Raw genomic sequence first — 27,513 nt, 5'->3', positions numbered from 1 at the left:
GGGGGGGGGGGGGGGGGGGGGGACAAGGTGAGACTCGGCCTCTAGGAACTTAACCATGGCAGGGTGCCTGGGGTGCTGGCTGCTGAGGTTGTGTCCAAGGGAACCCCCAGGTATGGGGGACTCAGCAGGCTGGCTGTGCTATAGACCTTGTCCAAGTACTCCCGGGGGAGCAGGTAAGTCAGAAGTAGCCTGAGCTAAAATCAAGTAAAATTTTAAATTTTACTTAATTTTCATTCATTTAAATTTGAGGGAGGGGCTACCTTGCCATGGCCATAGAGGACATTGAACAGGATTGGGCAGACGTCTGAGAAAGAGCAGTGCAGGGGAGCTATCAACTCACTGGTGACCTTTGGGGTCCCTTCTCTTCAACAGTTTGCTCAGTTTCTCTCTGCAGTGGAGGAGGGTCTAGAAGGACCCATGTCCCAAGGTGAGCCATGCCATACCATGCCATACCAGATCTTCCTCAACCAGAGTGGGGTGAAGCGAGGGGAGCAATGGAAGCCTCTGTGCTCAGACCATCCATTCTGTGACCTCAGAGAGCTGTGGGGATATCTCTCGACCATCATGGTGGTCTGGGTAGGCATAGTGGGGAGGGACTGCTGAGACTCCTCCATGGCCCCACTGCATAACCCGATTGTCTCTTGTCTCCTCATGGCTCCTGTGACTGCCTGGATCCCACAGAGCTCCCAACTGAGGAAGGTAAGGCTTGGGCCAGGGTGGGCTGCAAGGCCACCAGGCAACATTCTTGGGCCATTCACTGTCAGGTTGTAGCCTTCCCTCTCCCCAACAGAGTGAGGCTTTGCCGAGCCCCCCCCCCCCACCAGTATCACCCACCTGTGCCTGTAGGGCCTCAGGCTCTCAGTCTTTAAGTGGTATGGAGGGAGTGGGCCAGGTGGTCTCTGAGGCGGTCCCAGCTCTGAATGGGGGCAAGTCACTTGGTAAGGAATCCAGGCTTCACCTAGTACTCCGGTTCTCAGGGAAGTCCCTGTGGGAGCTGGTGCTGGAGCAGTTTGAAGACCTCCTGGTGCGCATCCTGCTGTTGGCTGCCCTGGTCTCCTTCGTAAGTAAGGCCCCTGTCCCACAGCATCAGTCTTCCCGGAAGGGAAGGCCAGGTTGGGGCAGTGCTCAGAGGCCCAGGCTCTGAATCCCAGGTCTGTCTTCTTAGCCATGGGCATCCCTGGACCCCTACATACCTCTTGCCTTGCTCAGACTTCAGCTTGCCTCAAAGCCTGCCTCCCCAGTGGTACTCCCCAGTTGTGACAATCAGATGTCTCTCGCGGTACCTAGGTGGCTCAGTTGGTTAAGCGTCTGACTCTTGGTTTCAGCTCAAGTCATGATGTCACAGGCTCATGGGATCAAGCCCCGTATTGGGCTCTGTGCTGACAGGACAGAGCCTGCTTGGGATTCTTTCTCTCTCTCTCTCTCTCTCTCTCTGCCCCTCCCCCCTTCATGCGCATGCATGAGTGCACACATGTGCTGTCTCTCAAAATAAATAAATAAAACATTAAAAAAAAAGTCTCCCTATGTTGCCAAATTATCCCTGGTGGTGGAGAGCCCTTTCCATGGTTCCCAATGCCCCACAGAAGAATTTGGACCTTAACCTCTTACAGCTTCTCTGTGGCTGCTTCTCCCTTTACTCTTCTGCTATTTTTACTGCCTGAAACCCTCCTGGACCTGTAGGATCAGGGGCCCAGGGTGGAGCTGTGGGGAGGGGGGGGGACGGTGATTGTCACTGATGGCTGAGCAGCAGAAACCCAAGGGTAATGCAGGGAAATGGCCCCCTGGGAGTGGACACAGTTCCTGCTCTTGGCCCTGTGCCCAGCAGGGCCTGGGGAGGAGACCTCATGTAGGTAACATGGAGTGCGGGGCAGCGGGGGCCCAGCCAGCTGTATCTGGCCTTCCTGGCAACTGTCCTTGTAGAAACTGAGGACTCCTCCAGAGAAAAAAAACCCTATCTATGCAGGTGCCTACAACAGCTTAGCCAAAAGGGTGCTGATACTCCTCTATAGTACAGATGGACACACTGAGACCCGTGGAGGGGAGTAACAAGTACCCACTTGGGCCAAGAGGTGGGAATGGGACTTTAATCAGGTCTTTTGCCTCCAGGCCTGGACTCTGACTGAAATTATGCTTCTCTGGCCAGTGGACTTCAGGCATTAGTCCGCAATGGGATTAGCTGGGTTTGTTCAAACATAGACTGTTGGGGCCTCACCCCAGACTTTCTGACTCAGGGGAACTGAGATGGACCCTGAGAATTGCATTTCTAACAAGTTCCCAGATGGTGCTACTGCTGCCAGTCTGGCATCACACTTGGAGAACCACAGCTGGGCAGGCTGGCAGCTGTATAACCGCCCCTTGTCCTGAAAGTCGGCTGGGTGGGATGTGGGCCATGACAGTCACTAACTGCAAGAGCTGAGTGTTCTAAGCCAGAGCCTCAGAGCAGCCCTCTCCAAGCCCAGGGCGCCCTGGGGGGATCTCTCCCAAAACAGGAGAGCAGACAGGAGATCCGGGGTGTGAAGGAAACGGTGAGCAGACCCCGGCACACAGCGTAGCCCCAGCTCACCAACTCTCACTCCATAGGTCCTGGCCTGTTTTGAGGAGGGCGAGGAGACCACAACAGCCTTCGTGGAGCCTCTGGTCATCATGCTGATCCTCGTGGCCAATGCCATCGTGGGCGTATGGCAGGTGGGAGGTAGAGGTGGGCTGGACCCTGGGGTGTCCCAGCTGCTGGATGTGACCGCCACTTGGTGTTAGAGTCCTGCTGCAGGTCCTTCTGCTTCTAGCTGTATCCCAGGCCCCAAGGGTGTCATTACAAGGGGTCAGCCAGGTAGGGCCAGTGGGGACAGACCACCTACCTGCCTCGTATTCTGCAGGAACGCAATGCTGAGAGTGCCATTGAGGCCCTGAAAGAGTATGAGCCTGAGATGGGTAAGGTGATCCGCTCGGACCGCAAGGGCGTGCAGAGGATCCGCGCCCGGGACATCGTCCCTGGAGACATCGTGGAAGTAGCAGGTACACTAGGGGCCTCTTTTCATTATGTGATGCTGGCGAGCCCATCCCTCCCTTTGTCCCCATCTTTCTGGCTGTATACACAGAGCGGGGTGGCTGCTGGATCCCTCCAAAGCTTTTTGGCCAAAACCCCATTGGACAGATATGGAGACTGTAGGCCAGGGAGCAGCACCTATCTCAGGGATCACAGCTCAGGCCCTTGCCTCTCAGCCCCAGCCTTGGTTCCTGGCAGCTCTCCTGGCTTTGCTAGGGGGTGGTGCCTAAAGCCACACTCAGCCAAGTCTCTCCCCACAGTGGGAGACAAAGTGCCCGCTGACCTCCGCCTCCTCGAGATCAAGTCCACCACTCTGAGAGTGGACCAGTCCATCCTGACAGGTGAGGCCTGGAGGCTGGGGCTGAGCAGGGGCTAGGTCAGGGGGTGGGGGTGTCTTCACATAAGGCTTCTCATTTCTGATTCCACAACCAGGTGAATCCGTGTCTGTGACCAAACACACAGATGCTATCCTGGATCCCAGAGCTGTGAACCAGGACAAGAAGAACATGCTATTCTCTGTAAGTCCCTGGGATGGCTGGACACTGCTAATAAAAACAGTAACATTTAGATGAATCAGTTAAAGCCCTACAAAAAGAACTTCATCGATTATTGACAATATGTACAAATTTATGGTATTAGTGATAGCTTGTGTTTACTGAAGGCTGTGTGCCTGGCACTATTCTAAGCCCTTTACGTGTATTTATTCCTCACACTGCTTTTGAAATGAGTGCTCTTATTCTTCACATTTTCCAGCAAGGAAACAGGCATAGAGAGGGTAAGTAAACTGCCCAAGGTCACACAGCCAGTGAATGGCAGAGCTGGGATGTGAACTCAGACGCTCGGAGTCCAGAGATTTTCCTCCTACCTGCTAGGCTTTACCCTGCCTTAATCTATAGAGGGACAGAGCTAGCCTATACTTTCCCAGTGGAGACGCCTCTAGAGAGAAGATGGTTGCCAAAGTGGTGGAGTATGGCAGAAACAGTTCATATCTCAGATGGGAAAACTGACCCCCTAAGGCAAGATGCCAGGGCCCGGTGGTTCTTTTCAGGGAGGGTGGTGGGTTCAGCCATGGTGGGAATGATATGGCCCTGTGGCCTCAGAGGTACTTAACCAGCGAAGGTTACAGGCCACCCAGAAACAGCCAGAAGCTGAACACAGAAGCCACGATAGGTCAGGCCATTTGGCCATGTCCCAGGGCACCAAGTTATAGGGCTAGAAGACTTCCCCAGAAGTGAACAGAAATGGAGAACACATTTGCTCCGAGTTCTTAAGAACTGCCTGCCTAGATGCATGGAAGCCTTGGACAAGCTGCTTTGAGGTGGGGAGGGACTTTACAAGGCATGCTCCAGCATCAGCAGCTGTCACTAAGCAGCCTTCTGAGGTGCACGCTCTGGCTAACTGCAGGTCATTTCCTTAGCTGAAGGGCCTGCAAACTGTGGGGACAGGGGGATGGGAGAGTAGAAGCTGCATTGCTCAGGACAAGAGAAAAGAAACTGAGGTTGCTACTGGCACCTACCTTTTCTCCAGCCTCAGCCCAGGACACCTGTCTGAAGGGGTACCGGGTTATTAGCCCCCTCAGAGAAGCTCCTTTGTGGGACCATTTTATCAAAGAGGACACAGAGGCTCAAGGCTAGCTAGCCTTTACATCAGGACTTAAGGATTTTACCAGGGCCCTGGGAGTGGATGGACGTAAACTTGTTTTCTGGATTCTTCAGTAAATATTTACAGATTATTTACCTAGGATCACAGTCAGCTTTGGCACTCCTACATGGCCACATTGGCTTTTTATGAATCACATTTTGGGGGATTGATGTTGTGCTGTGCTGGTTGATCCTATCGTCAATATTGGCCTGGTGCTTCCCCATGCTAGTCACTGGGGACGTGGTGCTGAACCAAGCCCTTGCCTTCATAGAGCTGACACTGTCATCAAGATGACAGCGATAGCTTGGTCCTACATAGCTGCATAAGTCTGAGAGCACTAAGTGACACGGAGACAAAAAGCCTAGTAGGGGGATAAGCACCTTACGCCAGCCCGAAGGAGTCAGGGGTCCTCAGCCCTAACCAGGGTGCTAAGCAGCCCTTCTCACCTCTCCCTTGGCCAGGGTACCAACATCGCATCGGGCAAGGCACTGGGGGTGGCAGTGGCCACAGGCCTGCACACAGAGCTGGGTAAGATCCGGAGTCAGATGGCGGCAGTGGAGCCAGAGCGGACACCGCTGCAGCACAAGCTGGATGAGTTCGGGCGGCAGCTGTCCCGTGCCATCTCTGTGATCTGTGTGGCCGTGTGGGTCATCAACATCAGCCACTTCGCTGACCCAGCCCATGGTGGCTCCTGGCTTCGTGGTGCCGTCTACTACTTCAAGATTGCCGTGGCTCTGGCTGTGGCTGCCATCCCTGAGGGCCTCCCAGCTGTTATCACTACATGCCTGGCTCTGGGCACACGGCGCATGGCACGCAAGAATGCCATTGTGCGGAGTCTGCCCTCTGTGGAGACGCTGGGCTGCACCTCGGTCATCTGCTCCGACAAGACAGGCACACTCACCACCAATCAGATGTCTGTCTGCCGGGTGAGTGGTTGCGGCCAGCTTGGGGCCCCACCGGTGTTGCCGTGTGGCGTTCAGCTGGCCGAATTCCCTCTTTGGGCTGCCCCTTGACTGCTCTTTGGCAGCGGATGGAGGAGAGAGCCTGTGGGCTGCCCCATGGTGGGGAGCAGATCCAGGTTTTCCCGGGGCAGAGCAGCTAAGTCTGGCTGGACACGTGTCACTAGGACCCACATATCACTGTGGCAGGTCATTGCCTATGAAGCTCAGTTTCTTCACCTGCAGTTTGGGTTTGCAAGCTTTGGTAGACAACCATAAAGGACACGGGAGGGGGTCAAGTACAGCCTTGGCATCTGAGCCAGGTTCTGTCCTGCTCCACTGTGACTCTGCAGTCAACGCCTGTCACCAGATATGTCAGCTCCAGTGACCTGGGAAGGGCCAGGGCAGGAATTATTCATTTCCTGGCACTCAGTCCCAGATCCTGGGCCTGCTGCCTGCATGCTCCAGGGATTCTGGCTGAGACTCCAGCAGGCCCATGGGGCAGAGGGGTGGGTGGGGTAATGGTGCAGGTTGTGGGCTTCCCACCCCTCTCAGATTCTCCCATCCCCCTTCTCTCACCTCTGCTCCATAATCTGCCCACTGGGAAACTCAGGCTCTGTATCCGAGAACTTGAAGCCCGTCAGAGGTTGTCACAGGGGAAGGGGCACCAGCAAGCTTTATATCCTGAGGCCCCTGACCTTTAAAATCTCTAGTAGGACTTCATTTGAACAGAGGGTTCCTTAACTGAAATAAAGATTTGAAAAACACACTATGGGGAAGTTGTAGAGGCCGTACATGCTGGACAAGGAGCAGAGAAACGACTTCTCAAGAGTTATGCTGGCTGGAGGGCTGCCCCCTAGGAGCAGGGAGGAGAGCTCAAAGGAAGGGGCATTTAGTGAGCATCTCCTGGGTGCTGAGCTGGCCATTGGCTTGGGAATGTACGGCAAAGCAGTTTCCAGAAAGCAAGAGCTCTCCCTGGCAGAGCTGGCTGACAGACAAGAAAATGGGCTGCCCTGGGAGGGGTGAACCCCCTGACCCTGAAGTGCACAGGTAGGGGCCGGGTGACCCGGCAGGCCTAAGAGCACACTCTCTGGGAACACCTTTGGGCAGGAGGGTCTCTGCCTCAGAGCAGGCCGTGGGTTTCCTCCCTCGGGGGGGCCAGGAACTCATCCTTTCAAAGGGAAGAGAGGGGCAGCTCTAGTGTGACCCCACTCTCTTCTCGTGTTACCGGTGGAGAAACTAATGCTCAGGTTCTCAGCCAGGAATCACATAACAAAATGGGCAAGGACCCAGGCTTTCTGCCGCTCCTTCCAGAACATTGAAGAACCAGCCATAAACCCGTCAGGGGTCCAGAGCAGGGGCCCTGCCTCAGCCTGAACCCTACCCTTAACACTGTATCTCAGACCTTGGCAAGAGGGAAGGCCAGTGGCTTTTCTGGGGCCCAGAGAACCCCACCCTGGTATCAGGCTTTATTCAGACCGGTTGCCCAAGGAGGAGAGAGGTGAGGGCTTGCCTGAGCATGCTTCTCCGCTCCCCAGATGTTCGTGGTAGCCGAAGCTGAAGCAAGCTCCTGCCGTTTGCACGAGTTCACCATCTCCGGCACCACTTACGCCCCGGAGGGCGAAGTGTGAGTGCTGGGCGAGGGAGAGTGGGTGGGCGTGGTTTCCTGGTGAGCTGGGCTACACCGGACGGACGGCTCCGAGAGTCGTCAGTGGGCGAGGCTTCCTGGGGGCGGGATCAAGAAGCTGTGCGCCTCCCAGGGGCCGGGCTAAATGCCCCGGTACTGAGACCCAGCCCCACAGGAGGCAGGCGGAGCAGCTCGTGCGCTGTGGGCAGTTCGATGGGCTGGTGGAGCTGGCGACAATCTGTGCCCTGTGCAACGACTCAGCGCTGGACTACAATGAGGTGGGCCCCAGCTCCCTTTCGTGACCTCCCTAGTATCCAGGTGCCCAGGACAGACGCTTCTCTGAGTCTCAGAACTCCCAGGATTGGCAGTCCCTTACCCTTTGGAGTGCCACACCCCAGGGGCACTGCCACCCCTGCACAACCCCCCACTGCCATTCCTTCCTCAGACTGGCTTTAGAACCAGTGCCCTAAGTGCCTTAGGGCTCTTGGACTGTGGGGGACTGTAATGTAAGGGACTGTAGTGCCAGGGTGCCTAGAGGAAGAAATTAGGGGAGCAGGGCTAGGGAGGGTGTTTAAAGTAGAAGGCACAGCCCGAAAAAGGCCCATAGGTCAGGAGCAGCCTGATGTGATGCAGGCATTGAATGCCCTTGACTGCAGCTGGAGCAGTAGAATGGAACATGCAGGAAGACACTCCTACCTGAGGGAAGGACTTGACCACACCAAGTCAGGTCCCATAACGAGCTGAGGACAATAGTGAGCCACCAAAGGGTTTTGAGCAGGAGAGTGATAATGGTCAGGTCTGCATTTACGAAAGATCAGGCTTCTATGTGAAGGATGGAACAGATAGGGCAAGACTGGATTCAGGAAGTCCTGTGTGGTCCTCCAGGTCGGAGAGTTGCTGGCTGGGGCTTCAGGGAAAGGGGAGAAGGCATAGGTTGGAGAGAGAATTAGGAACGAAACTCCTGGGACTTGGTGACTGGTTAGGTGAACGAGTCGGAGGATAGCTCCTGGTTGGTGTCCGGGCTGGGAATGTCACTGGAATGGCAAATACAGGGGGAAGGGGAGGTGGCCTGAGGGTCAGTAAGGAACCAAGTCCAACAGGCAGCTTGGAGTTCAGGGGAAAGGTCGCTGCCAGGCTGGGCACTGGAATTCAAGCACATGAAAGGTGGGGGCAGCAGGGAGCGTAGGAGGCCTCAGGGAGAGAAGATGGGAGGGGAGAAGCAGGGACCGGACAGCAGGGTTTAGAAAGAGGAATCTGGGGAAGGAGGCTGGGAGCATGCAGAGCATGAGGTAGACGGCCGGGAGAACACATGTTCACTGATGTCAGGGAAGGGTCAGAAGGGAAGGGAAGCATCAGTGTCGGATGCTACCCAGACCTCATGTCAGCTGGGCTGGGAAGGGTCCAGAGGCCTGATGCAAAGGAGGTTTAAGGTAACTGGCCAAGGGAGCTCTAGGGGTCAGGGAGTGAGTGGGAGGTGAGGCTTGGGGGTCCACTGGAGGCTTTCCTGCTCTTCACGCCCTGTACTCTGGGCCCCACCAGGCTAAGGGCGTATATGAGAAGGTGGGAGAGGCCACGGAGACAGCCCTGACTTGCCTGGTGGAGAAAATGAACGTGTTTGACACCAACCTCCAGGCCCTGTCCCGAGTGGAACGAGCCAGTGCCTGCAATGCGGTGAGTAGAGTGAGAGCTCTGGCCACAGGCCTCATAGCGGGGGCTTCTGGGCATCTAGAGAAGGGAGAGAGGAAGGCGAAATCTTGGGAGGCTTCTGGGAGGAGGAGGGACTTCAGACGCTAGTAAGACTTCGCTAAGAAGAAAAGAGAGGAAAAGACTGAGTGTGGGCGAGGATTCAGAGTTGGGAAGTACACAGCATGGTCAGGAAGTGGCAACCTTTTGGCATTTCTCAGGCTGGAGAGGGAGATGGGGGCTTCCAATGCCAGGCTCAGAGGAGGATAGGCACCATCCCACAGGGAGCAGGAGGCTCTTCGTAGGATCGGACAGCTGGAAAGAAAGCAGTGAGACTTGCTGGCTCTGCCTCTCACATCCTGACCCTCCTGGGCCCCGTAGGTCATCAAGCAGCTGATGCGGAAGGAGTTTACTTTGGAGTTCTCCCGGGACCGGAAGTCCATGTCAGTGTACTGCACGCCCACTCGCCCTGGCCTGGCAGCCCAGGGCAGCAAGATGTTTGTGAAGGTGGGGCCTGCCTAACTGGCCTAGGGCCGCTGCCCATGTGGAGTCCCTGGGAGATCCGATCTCCAGTGTTCTAAAGAGCCAGTGACTGCAGCTGTGGGAGACCAAGGGAGCTGTGAGGCCCACGGTCAAAGCAGCGGATCCAGAACGAGGGTGGTCAGCCTGCCGTGGGGCACTGGGAGCAGGATCTGGTCTTGGTGGAGATAAAGGCAGGGCTAGGCACCAAGGCCTGCCCCTCACCATGGTCGCAGCTCTGGGCTGAGAGGCACTGCCTCACCACATGACCTTGGGGTCACCTTTGCTCCTCCATGGGCCTCAGTCTCCCCATCCAAATGGCAGGATCAAGCTGGAAGGTCTCGGAAGCCTTTCACCTCTGATGAGGGGCATTGAGGTAGTTGGTGCCCATCTTTGGTGCTTCATGTTTTGGCAGCTGAGTCCTAGAGAGGGAAGTCTCCCATCCAGACTTCTGCCCATAGCACTGTTACTGTCACTGCTTTTCAACCTGACGTAGGAATCACAGCCCTAACTTCATGCTGAAGTGGAAGTTTTAACTTCTTTTGAAATGAAAAGGCTTCTGTATTGGGATCTCAGGCTACTTTGAAAACTTAGCCACTTTGAAAACTCTCCTCTCCTTTGGGGAGAGGGAGAAGGTATGACGAAGGGCTCAGAAGCTATTCCCAGGCCCGGGGTGAGACCCAAGGTGAGACCCCAAGGCTACTGAGGAGCCTGTCACCCCTGTCACATTTTCCCAGGGCCACACCCACCACCCCTCAGCGTGGCTGTGTCTCTGGTCCCCAGGCAGGGCTCAGCCTGCTTCCCGTTGCTGAACCCCCCTACAGAATTGGGATCCTGGTAGCACCAGGTTGGCAGGGAAACAGGGCATGTAGGAGGACTGCCAATCCTATTCCCACCCCCTGCCCCAGATGCTGTAGCAGACCTTCTCAGCTCTGGATTGGTGGGGGGAGGGGGTCTCCCCACGGGCAGCCACTACCCCCCATTCCTTTTGGGTTTCTCCCAGTGGGGCCCCCTTGGTTTCCAATCTGAGCTTCCAGAGAATGGATTCTGGTCCATGCCTTGCTGTGTGTCCCCTTGGATGGCCTTTTCCCATTTCTGGGCCTCAACTTCCTCTGTTGGGCAAGAGGGAAAGGAGGGGTCCTAACTGACAGAGTTACCTCTCCCCTCCCCCGTGACGCAGGGGGCTCCTGAGAGTGTGATCGAGCGCTGCAGCTCAGTCCGAGTGGGAAGCCGCACAGTACCCCTGAACGCCACCTCCAGGGAGCAGATCCTCGCCAAGATCCGGGATTGGGGCTCCGGCTCAGACACGCTGCGTTGCCTGGCACTGGCCACTCGGGATGCACCCCCAAGGAAGGAGGACATGCAGCTGGAAGACTGCAGCAAATTTGCGCAGTACGAGGTGCGTGCCAGGGCAGGGCCCAGGGCTGGGAGCCACGTGTCTCTCTGCCAGGGCCGGGCAGGTAGCAGCTTGAGCGTGGGCCCAGGCCCCACTTGCATCTGCGCCCTCCCTACAGATGGACCTGACTTTTGTGGGCTGCGTGGGCATGCTGGACCCTCCAAGGCCCGAGGTGGCTGCTTGCATCGCACGCTGCCACCAGGCCGGCATCCGTGTGGTCATGATCACAGGGGACAACAAAGGCACAGCTGTGGCCATCTGCCGCCGGCTTGGCATCTTCAAGGACACAGAGGATGTGGTGGGCAAGGCCTACACGGGTCGCGAATTCGATGACCTCAGCCCTGAGCAGCAACGCCAGGCCTGCCGCACAGCGTGCTGCTTTGCCCGTGTGGAACCTGCACACAAGTCCCGAATTGTGGAGAACCTACAGTCCTTCAATGAGATCACCGCCATGGTGAGGCCACAAGATGGGAGCCTAGTGGAGGTGGTGAGGAGTTGGGAGGGGGAGGAGGGTCACTGACCATAGAGCTTGGAAAGAGCAACCCGTACAACATCTGCCCCTGCTTCATTCTTATTTTTTCGGCATTTTATTACAAAAAGTCTCAAACACAAAAAGAAATTAAAATAGTTTTTTAGTAAACATCTATAATATCCGCGATCTAGATTCTACAAGTAACGTTCTGTTATATTTGCTTTGCACATACCTATCCATCTATCCATCCTCAATCCAGCTTTTCTTAAGTAAATTTCAAAGTAAATTGCAGGCATCAGTACACTTCACCCTCACATAATTTAGAATGCATACTCTATCTAGAGAGCAGCATTTCTTTGTGGTTCTATTTTTTTTCCTTTTTGAGGTAAAACTAACATGCAATGAAATGCACAAGTCTTAAGCATAGCATTCATTTGACATGTTTTGATAAATGCAGACACACCTTTGGGTGTCATCCAAACTCTTATCAAGATAAGGAATATTACCATGGAGACATGAAGTTCCCTCATGCACCTTCCCCATCAGGACCCTGTCCCACAACAGGCCATTTTTCCACCATAGATTGTCTGTCCTAGATTTTCACATGAATGGAATCATATAGTATGTATTCTTGTGTGTGGCTTCTTTGTTTTGAAATATATCCATGTGGCTTTGGGTATCAGTAGATGATTGCTTTTTTTTTTTTTTTTTTAAGCATTGAGTAGCATTCCACTGTGAGTCAGTTTACTTATCCATTCACCTTTCGATGGACATTTTGTTTGGGCCCAGTTTTTGTTTTGTCTCATTCTTGATTACTAACCTATTCATCAACACTCAGCTGACTCTTGAACCCAGTCTCACCCCTGACCTGGCCTCTGTTGACCTCCAGCCCCCAGTTCTTTACTTTAATGCTGACCTGTGATCCAGTCTTGACCTTGATACTGAGCTGGGCACCAATCTTGACTTGACCATAATTATAATCTGGTTCTTGACTTTATTTTTGACCTTCATATTGACTTGGTCCCTGACCTTGAACTTGACCATCTTAATCTTTTTTTTTTTTTAATTTTTTAAAAATGTTTATTTATTTTTGAGAGACAGAGAGACAGAGCATGAGCAGGGGACGGGCAGAGAGAGAGGGAGACAAAAAATCCGAAGCAGGCTCCAGGCTCTGAGCTGTCAGCACAGAGCCTGACGTGGGGCTCGAACTCACAAACCAGGAGATCACGACCTGAGCCGAAGCCGGAGGCTTAACCAACTGAGCCACCCAGGCGCCCCTTGACCATCTTAATCTGATTTTTACTTTGAGTCAGCCCTAAATGGGCTGCAGTCTTGACCTGCACCCTCACCTGATCCTTGACATTGACCTTGACCTCCAACCCAATACTTTTTGTAGACCTCAACTTTATGTGGCCTCTAATCTTCACCTTGACTGCAACTCCAACCTTGTCTGTGACATCACTCCTGATGTGGGCCATAACCTTGATTTGGCCTTTGACTTTGACTTGACCTTTGCCTTAGTCTAGTTTTTAATTTTGAGTCTGAGTCCAGTGTGACCCTGACCTTCACCTTGGCTCCAGCCTTTACCTTAACTATAACACCCACCTGATCCTTTGCCTGGGTCACAACCTTGACCTCATCCCTGACTTAACCTTAACTTTGCCCTTAACCTCAGCTTTGTATTTTATACCACATCCAACCTGAATTTCATCTCTATCCTCATCAGTGACCCACTGTCATCCCCAAGTCCATCCTCACCATCTTCTCTGACCTTAGAATTGACCTTCTCTTCAAATTTGTCCTTGTCTGCAACGCTTGGCTTCCCCCTCAGCCTCATACCCCAGCCCAATCTCTGAGCTCATTCTCAACCTCACCATTTGTTTTGTTCAGCTGTCTGCTTCCTTGGGGACATCCCCTGAGCTTAGGGATAGGCTTAGTTGAGAGGAGTCAAGGAGGTGGAAGAGAAGTTTCTCAGGCATGGTCCTACCTACCTTGGCCCCTAGACTGGAGACGGGGTGAATGATGCCCCGGCTCTGAAGAAAGCAGAGATTGGCATTGCCATGGGCTCCGGCACAGCTGTGGCCAAGTCGGCAGCTGAGATGGTGCTGTCAGATGACAACTTTGCCTCAATTGTGGCTGCAGTGGAGGAGGGCCGGGCCATCTACAACAACATGAAGCAATTCATCCGCTACCTCATCTCCTCCAATGTCGGCGAGGTTGTCTGGTGAGGCCCTGCATTTCTTGTTCCCAGCCCTCTGGACCAGCTCTAGGTCACTAAGGGAAATGCCTGTTCCTCGGATGGGGCTGTAGGGATAGAGGAACACATGCCCTGCCCTGGAGGCGGCCTTCTAGGACCTCATCTCAAGGAGGGCAGGGCCTTGTCATTCTTCCAGAGGCCTTGGTGCATCCCGGCCCCCAAGGAGATACCTAAAAAGTCCCTGTCATCCCTCTAGCCATAATCCCCACACTCACAGTTGCCAAGATGGGAGAACTAGCGCTGCTCTGGGGCAGTAACGTGTTCACGTGTGTGTGTGAGTGTGTGCACACAGGTGTGTGCAAACATGGCGCGTGTACCCGAATGAAAGGTGTGGGCAGCCATGTGCATGTGTGCTCTTGTGCATCTTGAGGCATAAGCAGAAGCACGGAGGATTTGTGCCAGCATCTAATTTGTACACATTTAGGTTCACGTGTAAGAGATGCCTGTGGGGGATGGTGAGCACATGTTTGCTTGGACACATGTGACTTCTGTCACCTCTGCTTGTCCGGGCAAGCATGTAGGTGTTTGCTTGTGTTTGTGCGATTGTATGGCCTGTGCTGTTTTTACTTCTGTCTGCGAACAAATTGTATGTGCTCAGGCACGCATTGTCCACATGTGTACATGCCCTAGAGAGGAGCTCTGGCCTAAACAGGAGAGGCCTAAAGAGCAGAATCATCCAGCCTCCAGAGCTGAGATTAGGAGGCACGAGTGGTCCAGTGTGAAGCAGAGCCATGTATATGCAAGTCTCACTTGTGTGCACACATAAGAACTAGAAAAGTGAGGTGGGGCTCCTGTGAAGACAGTAGGTGAGCTTCCCAGTCTAGAGTGTGAGTAGGAGCTGGGCTCTTCAGTTGCTGGGCCCTAGAGCCTCTGACCCTGGTTCCAGCATCTTCCTCACGGCAATTCTGGGCCTGCCGGAAGCCCTGATCCCTGTGCAGCTGCTCTGGGTGAACCTGGTGACGGATGGCTTACCTGCCACAGCCCTGGGTTTCAACCCACCAGACCTGGACATCATGGAGAAGCTGCCCCGGAACCCTCGTGAGGCCCTCATCAGTGGCTGGCTGTTTTTTCGATATCTGGCTATTGGAGGTGAGTGGGGCCCCAGCCCTCAGTGGGGTTTCAGGAGCTTCCTGAGAGCTTCTATCAGGGATCCTTGCAAACTGCAGACAGTATGACTCAGCCTGGCATAGGCCAAAGGAAGCTGTGTGGGCTCATCTAATGGAAAATACTAGAGCATTCCTCAGGCATGGCTGGATCCAGGCCTCAGTATCACTGGCCTATTTTGGCTCTGCCTCAGCTCCATTCTCGGACAGGTGCTCCTTGAGATGGAAAGATGGCTGCTGCAGCTGTAGCCCTCATGTTTACTCTCTTACAACCCCCAATTCAGCAGAAGAGAGAGTATCCGTCAGTAATATAATCAAAGTCTCAGGTCTGTTCTTGGCCCACATTGGGCCACCTGCTTATCTCCTAGCCAGTCACCATGGCCAGGGGTGTGGCAGATATTGATTGCCAATCAGGGCCCACCACTGTCACTAAGGGTAGGTGCTATAAACCACATGGCTCAGAGAGGGAGAGGGCGGTTTCCTGACAGAAACTCAGGGCATTTTTAGGAAGGGGAAATGGATGCCAGAAAACCACAGCTATCCACTATAGCCAGCTTCCTCCTGCCCTCCTTGCAGTGTACGTAGGCCTGGCCACGGTGGCTGCCGCCACCTGGTGGTTCCTATATGATGCCGAGGGACCTCACGTCACCTTCTACCAGCTGGTAAGCAAGGATGGCCAGGGACTCTGTTGGGGTTATTTCTGAGGTAGAACTCACTGCCCAAGTTGTTGGAGCTCCAGGGGAAAGGGATCTGGAACTCCACGGTTGGCCAATGGCTGTCCCTCCCTACCCCCATACACATACATAGACATCCACCATCTAAGGAGCCAAGCTCAGAAGCCACTGGAAACTTAGAGATAGCAGCCCGGCCCCAGAGCCAGAGAAGCGGTTACTGCTTCTCCCAGTCATTTGGTTAGGGGGCTGCCAAGGGGCATAAATGCCCAGAAGTATCTTGCCTTTATCAGGGAACCCCCAAAACATTGAGGGTTCAGAGATATGTAGAACTTCAGGTGGAGGGTCAATAAGGAGTTAAGACGGGCACCTGGGTGGCTCAGTTGGTTAAGTGTCCGACTTTGGCTCAGGTCATGATCTCACGGTTCGTGAGTTCAGGCCCTGCGTTGCGCTCTGTGCTGACACCTCAGAGATTGGAGCCTGCTTTGGATTCTGTGTCTCCCCCTTCACCGCCCCTCCCCCCCCCTTCAGAAATAAATATACATTAACTTTTTCTTTTTAAATAAGGAGATTAAGAATGGAGGGAAGAATCTGCCAGGCTCTCCCTCCCCACCCCACCCCTATAACAACATGCTTCTCAAGAAAGGGATCCACTGACCTCTTGAAGTCACCTAGCTGGTACATGCCCACCACAGGGCTGGCTTAGCTCAGCACAGCTCTGCACTGAGCAAGCAAGGAGACCCCTCAGCTCTGTCTGTCAATCTGACCCTCTGTCTGGGCATCTCCTTTGCTTGAAAGAACCTTTGCAGTGAATCTGGCAATGTCAGCTTTGGAATTCTCATGTAAAGCTGAGAGCTGCAGGGATTTGGGATCTTTTTCCTCTGAGAGTGCCTGTCTTCATTACCTTCTTGTAGATAGAAGAGCTCAAAAGAGGGACCTGACTCATTGCCCCATCCTCCCTGGGGAGGCTCTGTGATGATTTCAGGCATTCTCTCAGTGTTCATATCTAGGTGCAGTCAGCTCAGGGACGCTTTTCTTGTACCCACCAGCCCTGAAGCTCATGGGCTCTCCTTTCTTGCAGCAGTGCAGAGCATAGGCCCATGCCCTCATCCCAAAGGCTCGTGCTCCCAAGCCCTTGGCAGAAGGCTCGGGCCAGCCTCAGGCACCTCTGCTCATTTAGCTCCTGTGGGAGCAGCAAGATGCAGAGCAAGGGCGTGCTCACCATCCCGCTGCTGCCTTCTTCCAGCATTGTCTCAATTAACCTCCTTTATCTATACATCTCAAATCTCCCAGGATCCCCCCGCCACTGTGCTCTCAATGTTTCTTCTGAGCCCCAGTCCCAAAATTCCAGCTGGATACCTCCTCTGAGGTGTCCCACAGGCCCATTGTATTCGCTAAGTCCAAGATCAGATCTATCACCTTTCCCCAGATAATCCCTTTCCTTCATCCCCATCTCAGTTCTACTGCCTCCCTGGTCACCCATGCCAGCCAGACAGCTGGGGGTCGTGGTAGACACATACCCCACGCCCACTACGAATTAGTGGCCAGTCCCCTTGGTGCCAACTTCCCAACTGTCCTCAGGTCATTCCATTTCTCATTTATCCATCTGGTTAAGAAATGGCTATTAAGCACCAACTGTATGCCAGGCACAAATTAGTAGTGACCAAGCAGGCAAAGTCTCTGGAAAGAGCTGGGAAGAGCATGGCAGTGGGCGTTCACATTTTAAGGTGAGAAGTGCTGCAGCAGAGAATGCAGGTGTCTCTGAGACTTGGAGGTGGTCAAAGGTTAGACCTAAGGTAGAACTTTCAGCTTCAGATGCTGGTTTCAGCAGAACTGACTAGAGCCTTCTCCCCCTCCCCCACCTGCTTGGTTCCTGAAGAAAGCTGTCAAAAACGCAGCAGTGACTAAGAGCACAGAGTATGGAGCCTGGATCCAGGCTGCCCGGGGTTCAAACCCTAGTTCCACCACACACCAGCTGTGTAACTCTGGACAGGCTACTCAACCTCTCTGTGTTAGTTTCCTTATCTACAAAATGGATAATAATAACAGATCTGCCTCAGCCTCATAAGGCTATCAGGAGGATTAACTGAGTCAATGCATGTAAAGTGCTTAGACCAACATCTGGCACATAGTAAGAGCTATGTACAGATGAATTAAGTTAATGAAACACAGAGGAGGCCTTGCAGCATAAGGTAAATAGGAAATAGCCAGAGAGGCAAAGGGAAGGAATAGGCAGAACACTGGCTTCACCCAAAGAAACAGGCCCCCACCACCACAAGGCTCATGATGAAACTAGGAGACTGAGGTTTCAGCCCGATGTACCTTCTAATCAATTCAGGAGGCCACTCTATGACCCATGACCTGGGGCATAATGTACGCATGTGGCAGAGGCACACAGGTAAAACCCAGAAGGTTTAAACTGGACAGTGTATTTATCTATTGAAACCTCTTAGTGTGATCCTTTTTGTATTTTTTCCCTGTGCACATGCATAAGGATCTAGGCGTGCACATGCCTGAGTGGGAGGTGTGTATACGGCATTTGTATGTACATGTGTACACAGGCCATTGAGATCTGGAAAGGCGGGGGAGTGGGGGGGTGCTGACCACAGTGGCACAACAGGCAGGGGCATTTGGTCTTCTTGCTCTATGATCAGTGCCAAATAAAAACATGCATTTGTCCCAAATACTGGAGCTCGATTTGGGGAGAAAATCCCACTGCTGACTTAAATGAGATAAGAACCTCCATCTCTTTGTTAAAATAAGAAATCTGACCAAGCCTTAGCCTTTTGTAATCTTTTATCCTGCATGAGGGAGAAAAGGAAAGTGCTAGCGGCCCCTTCTGGCTGAAAGTCACCTTACCCATATTTATGCAGTGTGGGAAAACAGGGATGTATTTACTGGACAGGAGCTCAGACAGCCGGTCATTTTACAGGCTTCTCTTTGAGGGTTATTTTTACAGCATGTGATTCCAGTTTCTAAACCTTTAGCTTAAAAGATCTCTGTGTTCAGAGGAGAGTCCAGAGAACAAATTTATATTATTAGAGAACAGAGCTGTTTAACAGTTATGAACATTCACACTCATCCCAGCAATGCAAAAGAGAACAAGCCAGAAGTTCTCATACATGGCCTCAGCTCAGCATCTTATCACAGAAGAATCTGTGAGCAAAGTTTATGAACAGGAAGAAAACTCTCCCCCGGGACTGCAGGGGGAAGAGCCACTTCCCTTATCAAGCTCCGAGAGCTTCTTCTTCATTATGAAGAAGCTGTGTAGTAAGCCTGCACCTAGCAATTCATTAATCCGTGTTGTAAGCAAAAGGCAAGTGTGGTAGAGCTCAATTTCAGTGGCAGAATTGGAGGGAAGTATGAGTGGAGTCTTATTTAATGGTGATTAGGAGTATATGCAGCCTTTGTCTACCCACCAAAGGTGAATTCTATTCAAACAATTTGGCTGATTGGTTTTCATAGGCATTTATTTATTCTGTGGTCTCAGGTAATCACCACCCTCAGTCCTGCATCCCCAGTATTCAGGGCTCCCCAAGCACCTTCAGGGTAATGCCTGCATCCTCCCTCTGATCCCAGGGCCGTCTGCTGTCCTCCCCATCCTAATGCTAGCTTCTCCTTTCTCTGGAACAGTGTAGTACCTCTGACCCCATCCTGGGTAGGCACCCCTCCTTGGGCCCACCCCATGGCAGCACCCTGCCCACTGGTTGTATTATGTCCTCAGATATAGGCTGAGGACGGAGTGAGGCTTCCCTCTTCCCCCACACTGGCCCCTCCCTGACCACTGTTCTCCCCAACCCCACCCAACCCCACCTTGGTGCCCTCAGAGGAACTTCCTGAAGTGCTCCGAGGACAACCCACTCTTTGCTGACATTGACTGCGAGGTCTTCGAGTCACGCTTCCCCACAACCATGGCCTTGTCTGTGCTGGTGACCATTGAAATGTGCAATGCCCTCAACAGGTGGGCTGGGCTGAGGGGCCCGGAGCGGGTTGAGGGATGGGGGGTGAGGCCTAAGTGTGGGGGCTGAGGATCAGAGGGGTCCAGAAGAGGGTTTTGAGGATGAGTGGGGCCAGAATTGAGATCTAGGGAACAATGAGGGCCAAGACTGGGGTCTAAAGAAATGGAGGGGCCAGGATTGGGTCTGAGGGACAGAGAAAGGAGGTTCAAGCTCTAAGGACAGGCTGCTGGGGGGCTGAGCAGACAACTGTGACACATCCCTCCCAGCTGCACTGGCCTCCCAGAAGCACTCCAGCCTACAGGCCCAATTAGGGAAATTCTGAGGCTCAGGCCACTCCCTGCACCTCCACATGGGTGGATGGGTGCCCACCGCAGGGCCTGCTCCCATCCGGGCCCAAGATGAGTATCCTGTACCATTGGCAGCGTCTCGGAGAACCAGTCGCTGCTGCGGATGCCACCCTGGCTGAACCCTTGGCTGCTGGCAGCTGTGGCCATGTCCATGGCCCTGCACTTCCTCATCCTGCTGGTGCCACCCCTGCCCGTGAGTTTCTGCCCGACTCCAAACCCCTTCTGCAACAGGGTCCAAACCTTCCTTTAACATTTCTGGCCCTGGGTTGGTCACTGGGCCTCTGTGGACCCTTTTGCTATGGAAAGCCTGGAGGACTGGGAGTGGGGAGATCTGAAGGTGCTTGGTGCACACAGCCTGTGCTTCAGGAGCCCTCAGACTTGGGGAACAGAAGAGGTGGAGACCAGACTTCTTGTTCTGGGGAATTTTCCAAGGCTAGGGCAGGAGGAAACACTATGCTCTTCCCCAGTACAGAATGCCTCCCACTTCTCAACAGGACCAACAGGATTTTGTCCTTGGCTAAGGGCAGGGGAGGGCACTTCTGGCAGGGGAAGCAGAGTGGACAAAGATCTGGAGGTGGGACCTCAAGGAGCATCTTGGAGTTGCTTATGTAGGGTCCATTGCAGCCCAGGTGTATGAAGCAGGTGGATCGCGGGGACATGAGAAGTCCTTCCCTTAACCAAACCTCCCACTCCCCAGCTTATTTTCCAGGTGACCCCACTGAGTGGGCGCCAGTGGGTAGTGGTGCTCCAGATATCTCTGCCTGTCATCCTGCTTGATGAGGCCCTCAAGTACCTGTCCCGGAACCACGTGGATGGTGAGTAGGAAGCCCCAGACCCTCCCCACCCTGCTTGCCTCTAGCCTGTTTCCCTGCCCACTTCCCTGCCTGCCTCTGCTCCCAGGTGGCAATGGGCTGGTGCCAGCTTCAACCTCCCTGTCTATACAGAGAAAGTAGTATTCTTGGATCACCAAGTAGAGGACAAGAAGGGGCTCTGCTCTGGTGGCTATGACTCATGATACCTGCAGGGTCTTGTGCTACAAGGGTACAGCCAGCAGGATCACTACTCAGGGCCTTGCTGCCTCGCTCTCCTCACTTGCCATCCACCCTGCATGGCCAGGCCCAGTGTGCTCTTCTCTGGGCCTTGGCCTCTGACTTCTCTGAACCCAGCCTGTCTTAATGCAGATATTCTCAGGGCAGTCTCCCAGGCATGGAGTGGGCAGCCACTGACCACCTCCAGGATCCCAGACCACACTGGATTGGCCTCTTTGGTGTTACCTTGTAGGAGGGTGGAAGAGGGCGTTCTCTGTTTCTAAGCTCACAGCTCTGGGTCTGCCTTGATCCAGTAATAGAGGAAGAATGGCAGGGTCAGCATTGGAGGCAGTGTTTAGAGGAGGAGGCTGGGGCATGGCATCCATCTGCCAGCTTCTGCTGGTGGAGGAGCCTGAGAGAGTAGGTGATTCTAACCTCCCAAGGACAAGGGAGGCACCATCTTCTCACTGCCAGAGCTGCCTAGAAATGGAAGAAGGCAGGGATGAGAAACTCCCTGTTCCTGGGAGTTTGAGCCAAGGCGGTAGCCCCGTGGCCAGATTGCTAGGGAGGGTCTGGATTAGTCCCAGCTATAGCCCAAGGCCTGCACTGGAGCAGCTGGGTCCTTGAGGGTCATCTCAGGCAGGAATGTGTCACGGCCCCAGGGGAGGGAGCCTGGAGTTGGGGGGAGGGCTATAAATAGATCACGTGCTTGTCATTCCATAGGGGCCAAGGCGATCAATCGGCTTCTGTCTCACACTGGCCAACCCTCCTAGACGCTGTAAACATTTTATCTTATTAAAGAGGCTAAAACAAGTTGGCCTTCTTTCTCTGGAGAAGCTGGCCCACCACAGGTCTGTCCATAGTGTGACCAGACCATTTAGAGGTGGAAGTAGGTGCTCAGCCAAAGCAAGGCCTTGTTGGGACCCACGGGTGAGGTAGCAGGAGCCAGACAAGGCATTTTGCCCCCAGTACGGTTCTTTCTGACCCACCCACCGTGGACACTCCTAGGGAGCTGAAGAAGGAGAAGTAGGACTGTCACCTAAAACTCCACCCTTGGGGGCCCAGGGCTTCTCCATTTCTGGCTGAAGCACAGAGGTGACCTACCAGGAATTCTGCTGGCCGGCCTTGATCACGCTATCTCACCTGGGAAGTCAGGCCTCATTGGCAGCTCGGGCAGTTTCTCTGTCTTCCCTGAGAGCCTTCCCTAGCAGCCATATCTGCTAAGGAGTTCAGCACATTTTCTTGAGAAAACTTAGAAGTGAGAAAATTTCTCGGCCAATGGGGAAAAGCCTATGTTCGGCACTGGCTGGCACATGGTGGAAGCTTCCTGGCCTGAGAGGAGGGAAGGCACCTAACAGGGCAGGGCAGGTTGGAAGGGCTAGGCAAGAAGCAATCCCTGCTGGCTAAGGGTTGCAGGTGATTTCCAGAAGAGACAAGATCTAAGCAGAGGTTCAAACGGGGAGGATGGAACTTGGGGGTGAAAGGGCTGGGCTAGCATGGCTTGGCGTCTCTAGTGGGGCTGGGACTCAGAGTGCAGGGTAGAGAAGTGCGGCTACAGTGTGGAAAGGGCCTCGAATGCCAAGGTAAGGACCCTGGGCATTATCCTCATGGCAGTGTGAGCCACAGAAGGGTAGAAGCATGGAAGGGACTGGGGTAACCATGGAGGACAGATGGGAGGGTCAAAGCAGGGAGGCTGATGAGCTGTGTTGAGCTGGTCTAGGGGGAGACACTGAGTCCCAGCCCAGGGCGAACTGGTCCTGGGCAACACCTCCACCTCCACCATTAACCTGAGATGTTGACTACGGTTCTGGTGAGGCTTGGCTTGAAAGGGCGGTACCCTGCTGTAGGGAGTGGCTATGGGGCCCACAGGAAAGACTCAGGCTGGGCACCTGCAGCCACATCTGAGAGGTGGCCTGGTGTGTGCCTGCCACAAGCCCAGACAGCTCTGCCCTGTGTGGCTGCAGAGTCCCTTGGGCCTTCTAAAGCCGGATGGGGCGGGGGTGAGAGAGGGGACCCTGTTACATTCCCAGCCAGCCTGGTGGCCTTTTAGGGAAGTTTTACTGAGGCCTGATACTTATAAGCTTCCCTATGATTTATGAGGGATGTGTCCTGGGGAGAATTGCGGATGCCGGGTCATCCGCAGGGGGTAGGCGAGGGGGGGTGGTCCTCTTGCCCCATCTCTTGGCCATACCTAGGTGTGACTGAGCAGCTGTCAGGCAGAAGCCAAAGGGCCAGACCGAGGGGAAGGGAGGCCCAGAGGAGCTGATCTGGGAGAGTCCAGAATGCGAGGGGGGCTTGCACTTTATTCTGAAGGCAACGGAGAGCCATCAAAGGGGATGACAGGCTGGATTTGTAACGTGATGCCAGGGGCAGGAGGGTGATGGTGAGGTAAGATGGGGGCTGAGAGCAGGGCTGAGAGGACTTGAGGCACGGGGCAGCAGGAGGAAGAGAACTCGAGAGACATCGGTGGTAAACTCAGCAAGCCTGAGTCTGTGGGATGAACAAAGAGTTCATGCCACCAGTTTCTGGATGTCGTCATGCTAGGTAGTGGTTCCCCAAACTGAAAACTGAGAGGAAAATACGCCCTGGAGTGGGCTGGAGGTGTTGATAGAACATGTGGAGTGAAGGAGGCCCAGAGGGCATCAGGGAGATGTGCCCGGGCAGCAGCTGGATACGTGGAGCGGCATCAGAAGACTCAGTGGAACTGGGTCTCCTGACTGATACCGCGGGAGAATGCAGCTGTCCCGAGAGAAATGGAGGGTGGGAGGGGCCAGACAGAACCAGTCTGGCTGTGTACCGTCACACATACATCTCAGCATACCCTCGGGTCTTTCTTCCAGAAGAAAAGGACAAGAAGTGAGTGCTGGGAACAGAGTGGAGTCTCCAGTGCGTACCTCAGCCTGATGATGCCCAAGCGTTCACTCCTACTCCCCACACTGCCATCACGCTCACCGCTTGCTCACTGGGCCCTGCCGAGGGTCTCTGTCCTCGCTTCCATATGCATGGGGGCTGTGCAACTCATGCCTCTGGGACTCTCCTGGGAAGTTCACCCCTGACGTTCCGGCTCCAGAGCAGCAGCCTAGGAGGGGCCTGCCCAGAAGCCAGAGCTGGAAGCAGATCCAGACATGCAGAGGCCTCTACCCCCAGATCTATGAGCACATTCTGGAGCAGGCACCCCCTTGCTTGGAGGCTGGGCATTTTACTTGGTCACTGGTGCTTCTGTACTGATGGAGGACTCCTGGAGTTCCTGCTAGCTCTGACCTCTCACTTAGTGCCTGGTCTGGGGCCTGGTCAGCGGGATGGGGGGCGGTGAAGGGGAGGACATCTGGGCCCAGCTGTGCACAGTGAGGGCAGACAACCCCCCTCCACTCTGCTCTTTTCCCACAAAGTTGGCACGTGAGGGTTTGAGCCTCTTACTGTTTATATGTGCAGGGGGTTGAAGGGTCAGTGGGAGGGAGATGGTAGTAGTGGGGCGGGGGGGGGGTGCGCGGGGGTGCTGGGTAAGGATCCCCTTCCCAGGAGACAGCTGGCTTGGCTGCCTCGGCTGCCTCAGTTCTGGACACTCCCAGACTGAGATTTCCCTGTCCTAAGCAAATGAGACATGCCAAGTCTCGTTGCTGTCCAGTCTGCCAAGCAGAGGCTGGATTTGCCCTCCATGTCCCTGGTGCCTAAGACCCCAGACATCCTTGGGTACCTGATCACTGTGCCCTCTCAGCTCAACCCTGTGTGCACCATCCCACAGTCTGCATGGCTGGGTGATTCTGAGTCTTCTAGACTCTTGGCCTCACTCTTCACCTCCAACCCCACATATCCGTGAGCTGAAAGGATGTCACTAAGAATGGCTAGTTACCCAACAGCACTTACTCTCCCTCCCTCATTGCTGGAAGAATGTGTGTCCATCGTGGATCATGTTGGATGATGGGAAAAGAGCGTTTGACGGACATAAATGTTCTTTTAATTCGGCTCTTGCCCCTCTGGCAAAAATTAGGCATGGAAGAAAACAGTGGGTCAATGTACATCCTCACCCCTCCTGGAGAGTATACCAAGTGATTCTTTTATGTGTAAATCAAGACTCACATCCCTGTCCTGGTCCCCAGAATCAAAAAGCGCCCTTAGCCTGCCTTGCAGACAAATGGGCTCCAGGCTCTGTGGCCTCTTACCACACCTTTCTTCCCTCCCCTCTCTCAGTCAGGCGGGGCTCCCCTGGGCACTAGCCCACAGAGATTCTCTGCTTCTGTCCTGCTGAAGGGAAGGCAGATCTTGAGGTGGGGGACGGTGGGAGGGCCCTGAACCCACCTGTTGACGTGAAGCTGGTAGAGAAATAAAGGTTGAGTGCCGGGGGCAATGGAGGATCATCACCATCTGTTTTCCTAATGAGTGGCTCCACCATCTGCCCATGGGTCTACCTGAGCTGTCACCAGCTATACCCACCTCACCTCTGGGAACAAGAGTCAAGGTCTGGGGTTCCCACATTGCCAGCCAGGGATTGCCCTCTTCCTCTGAGATAAGGCACTGACTTCCCCAGCCACTCCCAAATGGCAGAGACACAACTCTGCTCCTCACAGGGACAGCACTTGATAGTTGGTGCATGTGTTCAAACCCCCTGCACATGTTAAGACTCACATGTCATCAGTGAGGAAACAGGCTGGGAGGGGTTTAGGACTTGGTCTGGGGCAGGGCTAGGCCTGGAACCTAAATATCAGGGGCCTCCAGCCCTGACTATTCTGTGGGTCCTGAATCTCTCCCTGAGGTTTCTCGCTCTGCTTCCTTGCCCTCCTTGAACCCCAAGGATGCCTTCAATTTCTGACCCTTCCAAGCCCAGCTCAAAGGCACCTCTCCATGGCTTCCTTCAGCTCACATTGTCCAAGAGCCTTTGAGAGGCTGCTTGATATTAACTCCTGACTCACCCAAGTGACCCTGCCCTCTGGGAGCAGGGGCTCTGCAAAAGGAATTAGCTGTGCGTCCCCATCTACCTGATTTCCTTCCTCTATAGGGGAGATTCATTCATGAAGTTTCTGTATCTAATCCTTTGCCCAGCTGCCTTGGGAAGGGAAATCAGGCCCTGCCCACAGAGCCAGAGACAGGACTGACTTTGGAATTTGCGAGCTGAGTACAAAATGAAAATGCGGAGCCCTTTGTTTAAAAAGTAAGAGTTTCATAACAGTGACAGCAGAGCATTAAAACCAAGACCAGGGCCTTTCTGAGCATGGGGTCCAGTGCACCTGCCTAGAGCACACATCCATGAAGCCAGCCATGACTGGAAGAGACAGAACTCGCCCTTAGGAGCTCCTAGACTTTATGTGGGGGGAAGGGCAAGATTTGGCACACGGCTCACAGCTGGAGCCAAGGATGGGCAGGATGCTTCCTTCTGCGTGGTCCATCACTAGGACCTCTCAGATCCCCAAACCTCTGCATACTCTGCATCTCCCTGGGTGCCCAGCCAGCTCCTTGAGATGGGCCAAGCCAGGGGTTAGGGCTCCATTTTACGGATAAAAGATCCCCAAGACTCTGAGAGCCTGACTATGTAGCTGATTTCCTCATGATGTATAGGCAGAGTGTGGAGCTAAGATGGGCTTGGGGGGCTTGCTTAGGAGACAGGGCAGCTCCAGGACTTCCATCAGCTGCTGGAGGTCATGGGCAGGCCGGCTTCACCTCTGCCCCCACCCAAGCCTGCACAAACCCAGCCTTGCCAGCCCACAGCATGGAGCCTGGCAGGTCAGGATGGAGCAGCCAAGGTAAACAGAGGTTTCCTACCTCACAGCCACTCACCCAAGAGGGAGTTCTGGGGCAAGCCCCGGCTCACTTTGCACTGGCTCAGGGATGGCAGCTGCCAAAATGTCCGTGGCCTTTTCCTGCCCCCTCCATTGGCCCATGTTGTGCTTCCCATGCCTCCCATGCTACACCCCTCACAGGGGTAGGAGAGACCTCGTTGGGGCCGTACCGGGAGAAATGGAGGTACAAAATCAGAAAATGACCTAACGTCCACACAAAGAACTGAACTCAACTGTCTGTGGCAGCTTTACTCATCACAGCCCCAAACCGAACACAACCCAAATGGCCATCAACGGGGGAAGGACAACAAGCTGTGGTATGTCCATACGACAGAATACTTCTCAGTGAAAAAAAGGAGCAAGCTATTGATATATGCCACAGCATGGATGAAGCTTAAAACCCTTGTGCTGAGTGAAAGAAGCTCATACTGTGCAATTCCACCTCCATGAAATTCTAGAAAAAGCAAAACAAATCTAGTGACAAAACAGATCAGTAATTGGCTGGGGGTTGGGGAGAGATTGACAGCAAAAGAACAGGAGGGAACATTCTAAGGTGACAGATGACAGGGGTGGGGGTGGGGGTTACATGCATTTGTCAAAACTCATCAAACTCTGTGCCTAAAATGGGTACATTTTATTGTATGTCAGTTACTCCTCAATACAGTTGGATTTAGAAGAAAAGATAGAGGTAGGAGCCCGAGGAGGTGGGTGGGCACGTGGCTGCCATGTGGGTGTAAAAGTTTCAGCAACATCAGGAGGCAAGGAGACAAGCCTCCCGAGGAGCGCTCAGTGTTTAGGGGGCAGGGACCTAGGTCGGCCCAAGGAGTCCCCATATTCCAGGGGCAGGAAGTGGATGCGGACCAAGAGGAAATGACTCAAAAGGATGGAGGAGAACCAGGGGGTTGTGATGCCTCAGATGCTGGGGAGAAGGGGCTCCGGCCAGGTCATGGCCCACAGCTGGGGAGGTTAGAAGAGGCCAGAGAAGCAGTGCAAGGTCTGGGAGAGGCCAACCATGAGGACCCCTGCTGTGGCCTCCCCATAAATGCCTGGCAGTGTCC

The 27,513-nt window shown here is 53.9% G+C and overlaps 1 protein-coding gene across 4 annotated transcripts in view; it reads left to right on the top strand.

Moving 5' to 3' along the window:
- ATP2A3 (ATPase sarcoplasmic/endoplasmic reticulum Ca2+ transporting 3) overlaps positions 1–27,007 on the top strand; it is a 36,644-nt gene extending 9,637 nt beyond the window's left edge. Inside the window, exons 2-21 of one of the 4 annotated variants that reach the window (XM_049636833.1) lie at positions 682–699; positions 978–1,060; positions 2,581–2,685; positions 2,874–3,012; positions 3,304–3,384; positions 3,476–3,561; positions 5,146–5,610; positions 7,161–7,249; positions 7,425–7,527; positions 8,789–8,920; positions 9,314–9,439; positions 10,632–10,850; positions 10,966–11,301; positions 13,323–13,543; positions 14,463–14,665; positions 15,256–15,341; positions 19,178–19,311; positions 19,732–19,849; positions 20,354–20,471; positions 23,528–27,007. In XM_049636833.1, the coding sequence (XP_049492790.1) occupies positions 682–699; positions 978–1,060; positions 2,581–2,685; positions 2,874–3,012; positions 3,304–3,384; positions 3,476–3,561; positions 5,146–5,610; positions 7,161–7,249; positions 7,425–7,527; positions 8,789–8,920; positions 9,314–9,439; positions 10,632–10,850; positions 10,966–11,301; positions 13,323–13,543; positions 14,463–14,665; positions 15,256–15,341; positions 19,178–19,311; positions 19,732–19,849; positions 20,354–20,471; positions 23,528–23,544 (2,879 nt within the window). In that variant the 3' untranslated portion in view covers positions 23,545–27,007. Of the gene's footprint in view, positions 1–681; positions 700–977; positions 1,061–2,580; positions 2,686–2,873; positions 3,013–3,303; positions 3,385–3,475; positions 3,562–5,145; positions 5,611–7,160; positions 7,250–7,424; positions 7,528–8,788; positions 8,921–9,313; positions 9,440–10,631; positions 10,851–10,965; positions 11,302–13,322; positions 13,544–14,462; positions 14,666–15,255; positions 15,342–19,177; positions 19,312–19,731; positions 19,850–20,353; positions 20,472–20,822; positions 22,825–23,524 lie in introns of those variants that run through there. The other 3 variants (XM_049636832.1, XM_049636836.1, XM_049636835.1) reach the window with 3 other exon arrangements.
- Positions 27,008–27,513: the final 506 nt, after the last annotated feature.

Source organism: Panthera uncia, chromosome E1 (assembly GCF_023721935.1).
Source record: "Panthera uncia isolate 11264 chromosome E1, Puncia_PCG_1.0, whole genome shotgun sequence".
Classification (NCBI taxonomy): Eukaryota; Metazoa; Chordata; class Mammalia; order Carnivora; family Felidae; genus Panthera; species Panthera uncia.
The sequence above is the reverse complement of the archived record's forward strand: the minus strand, read 5'-3'. Positions and strand labels throughout refer to the sequence as shown.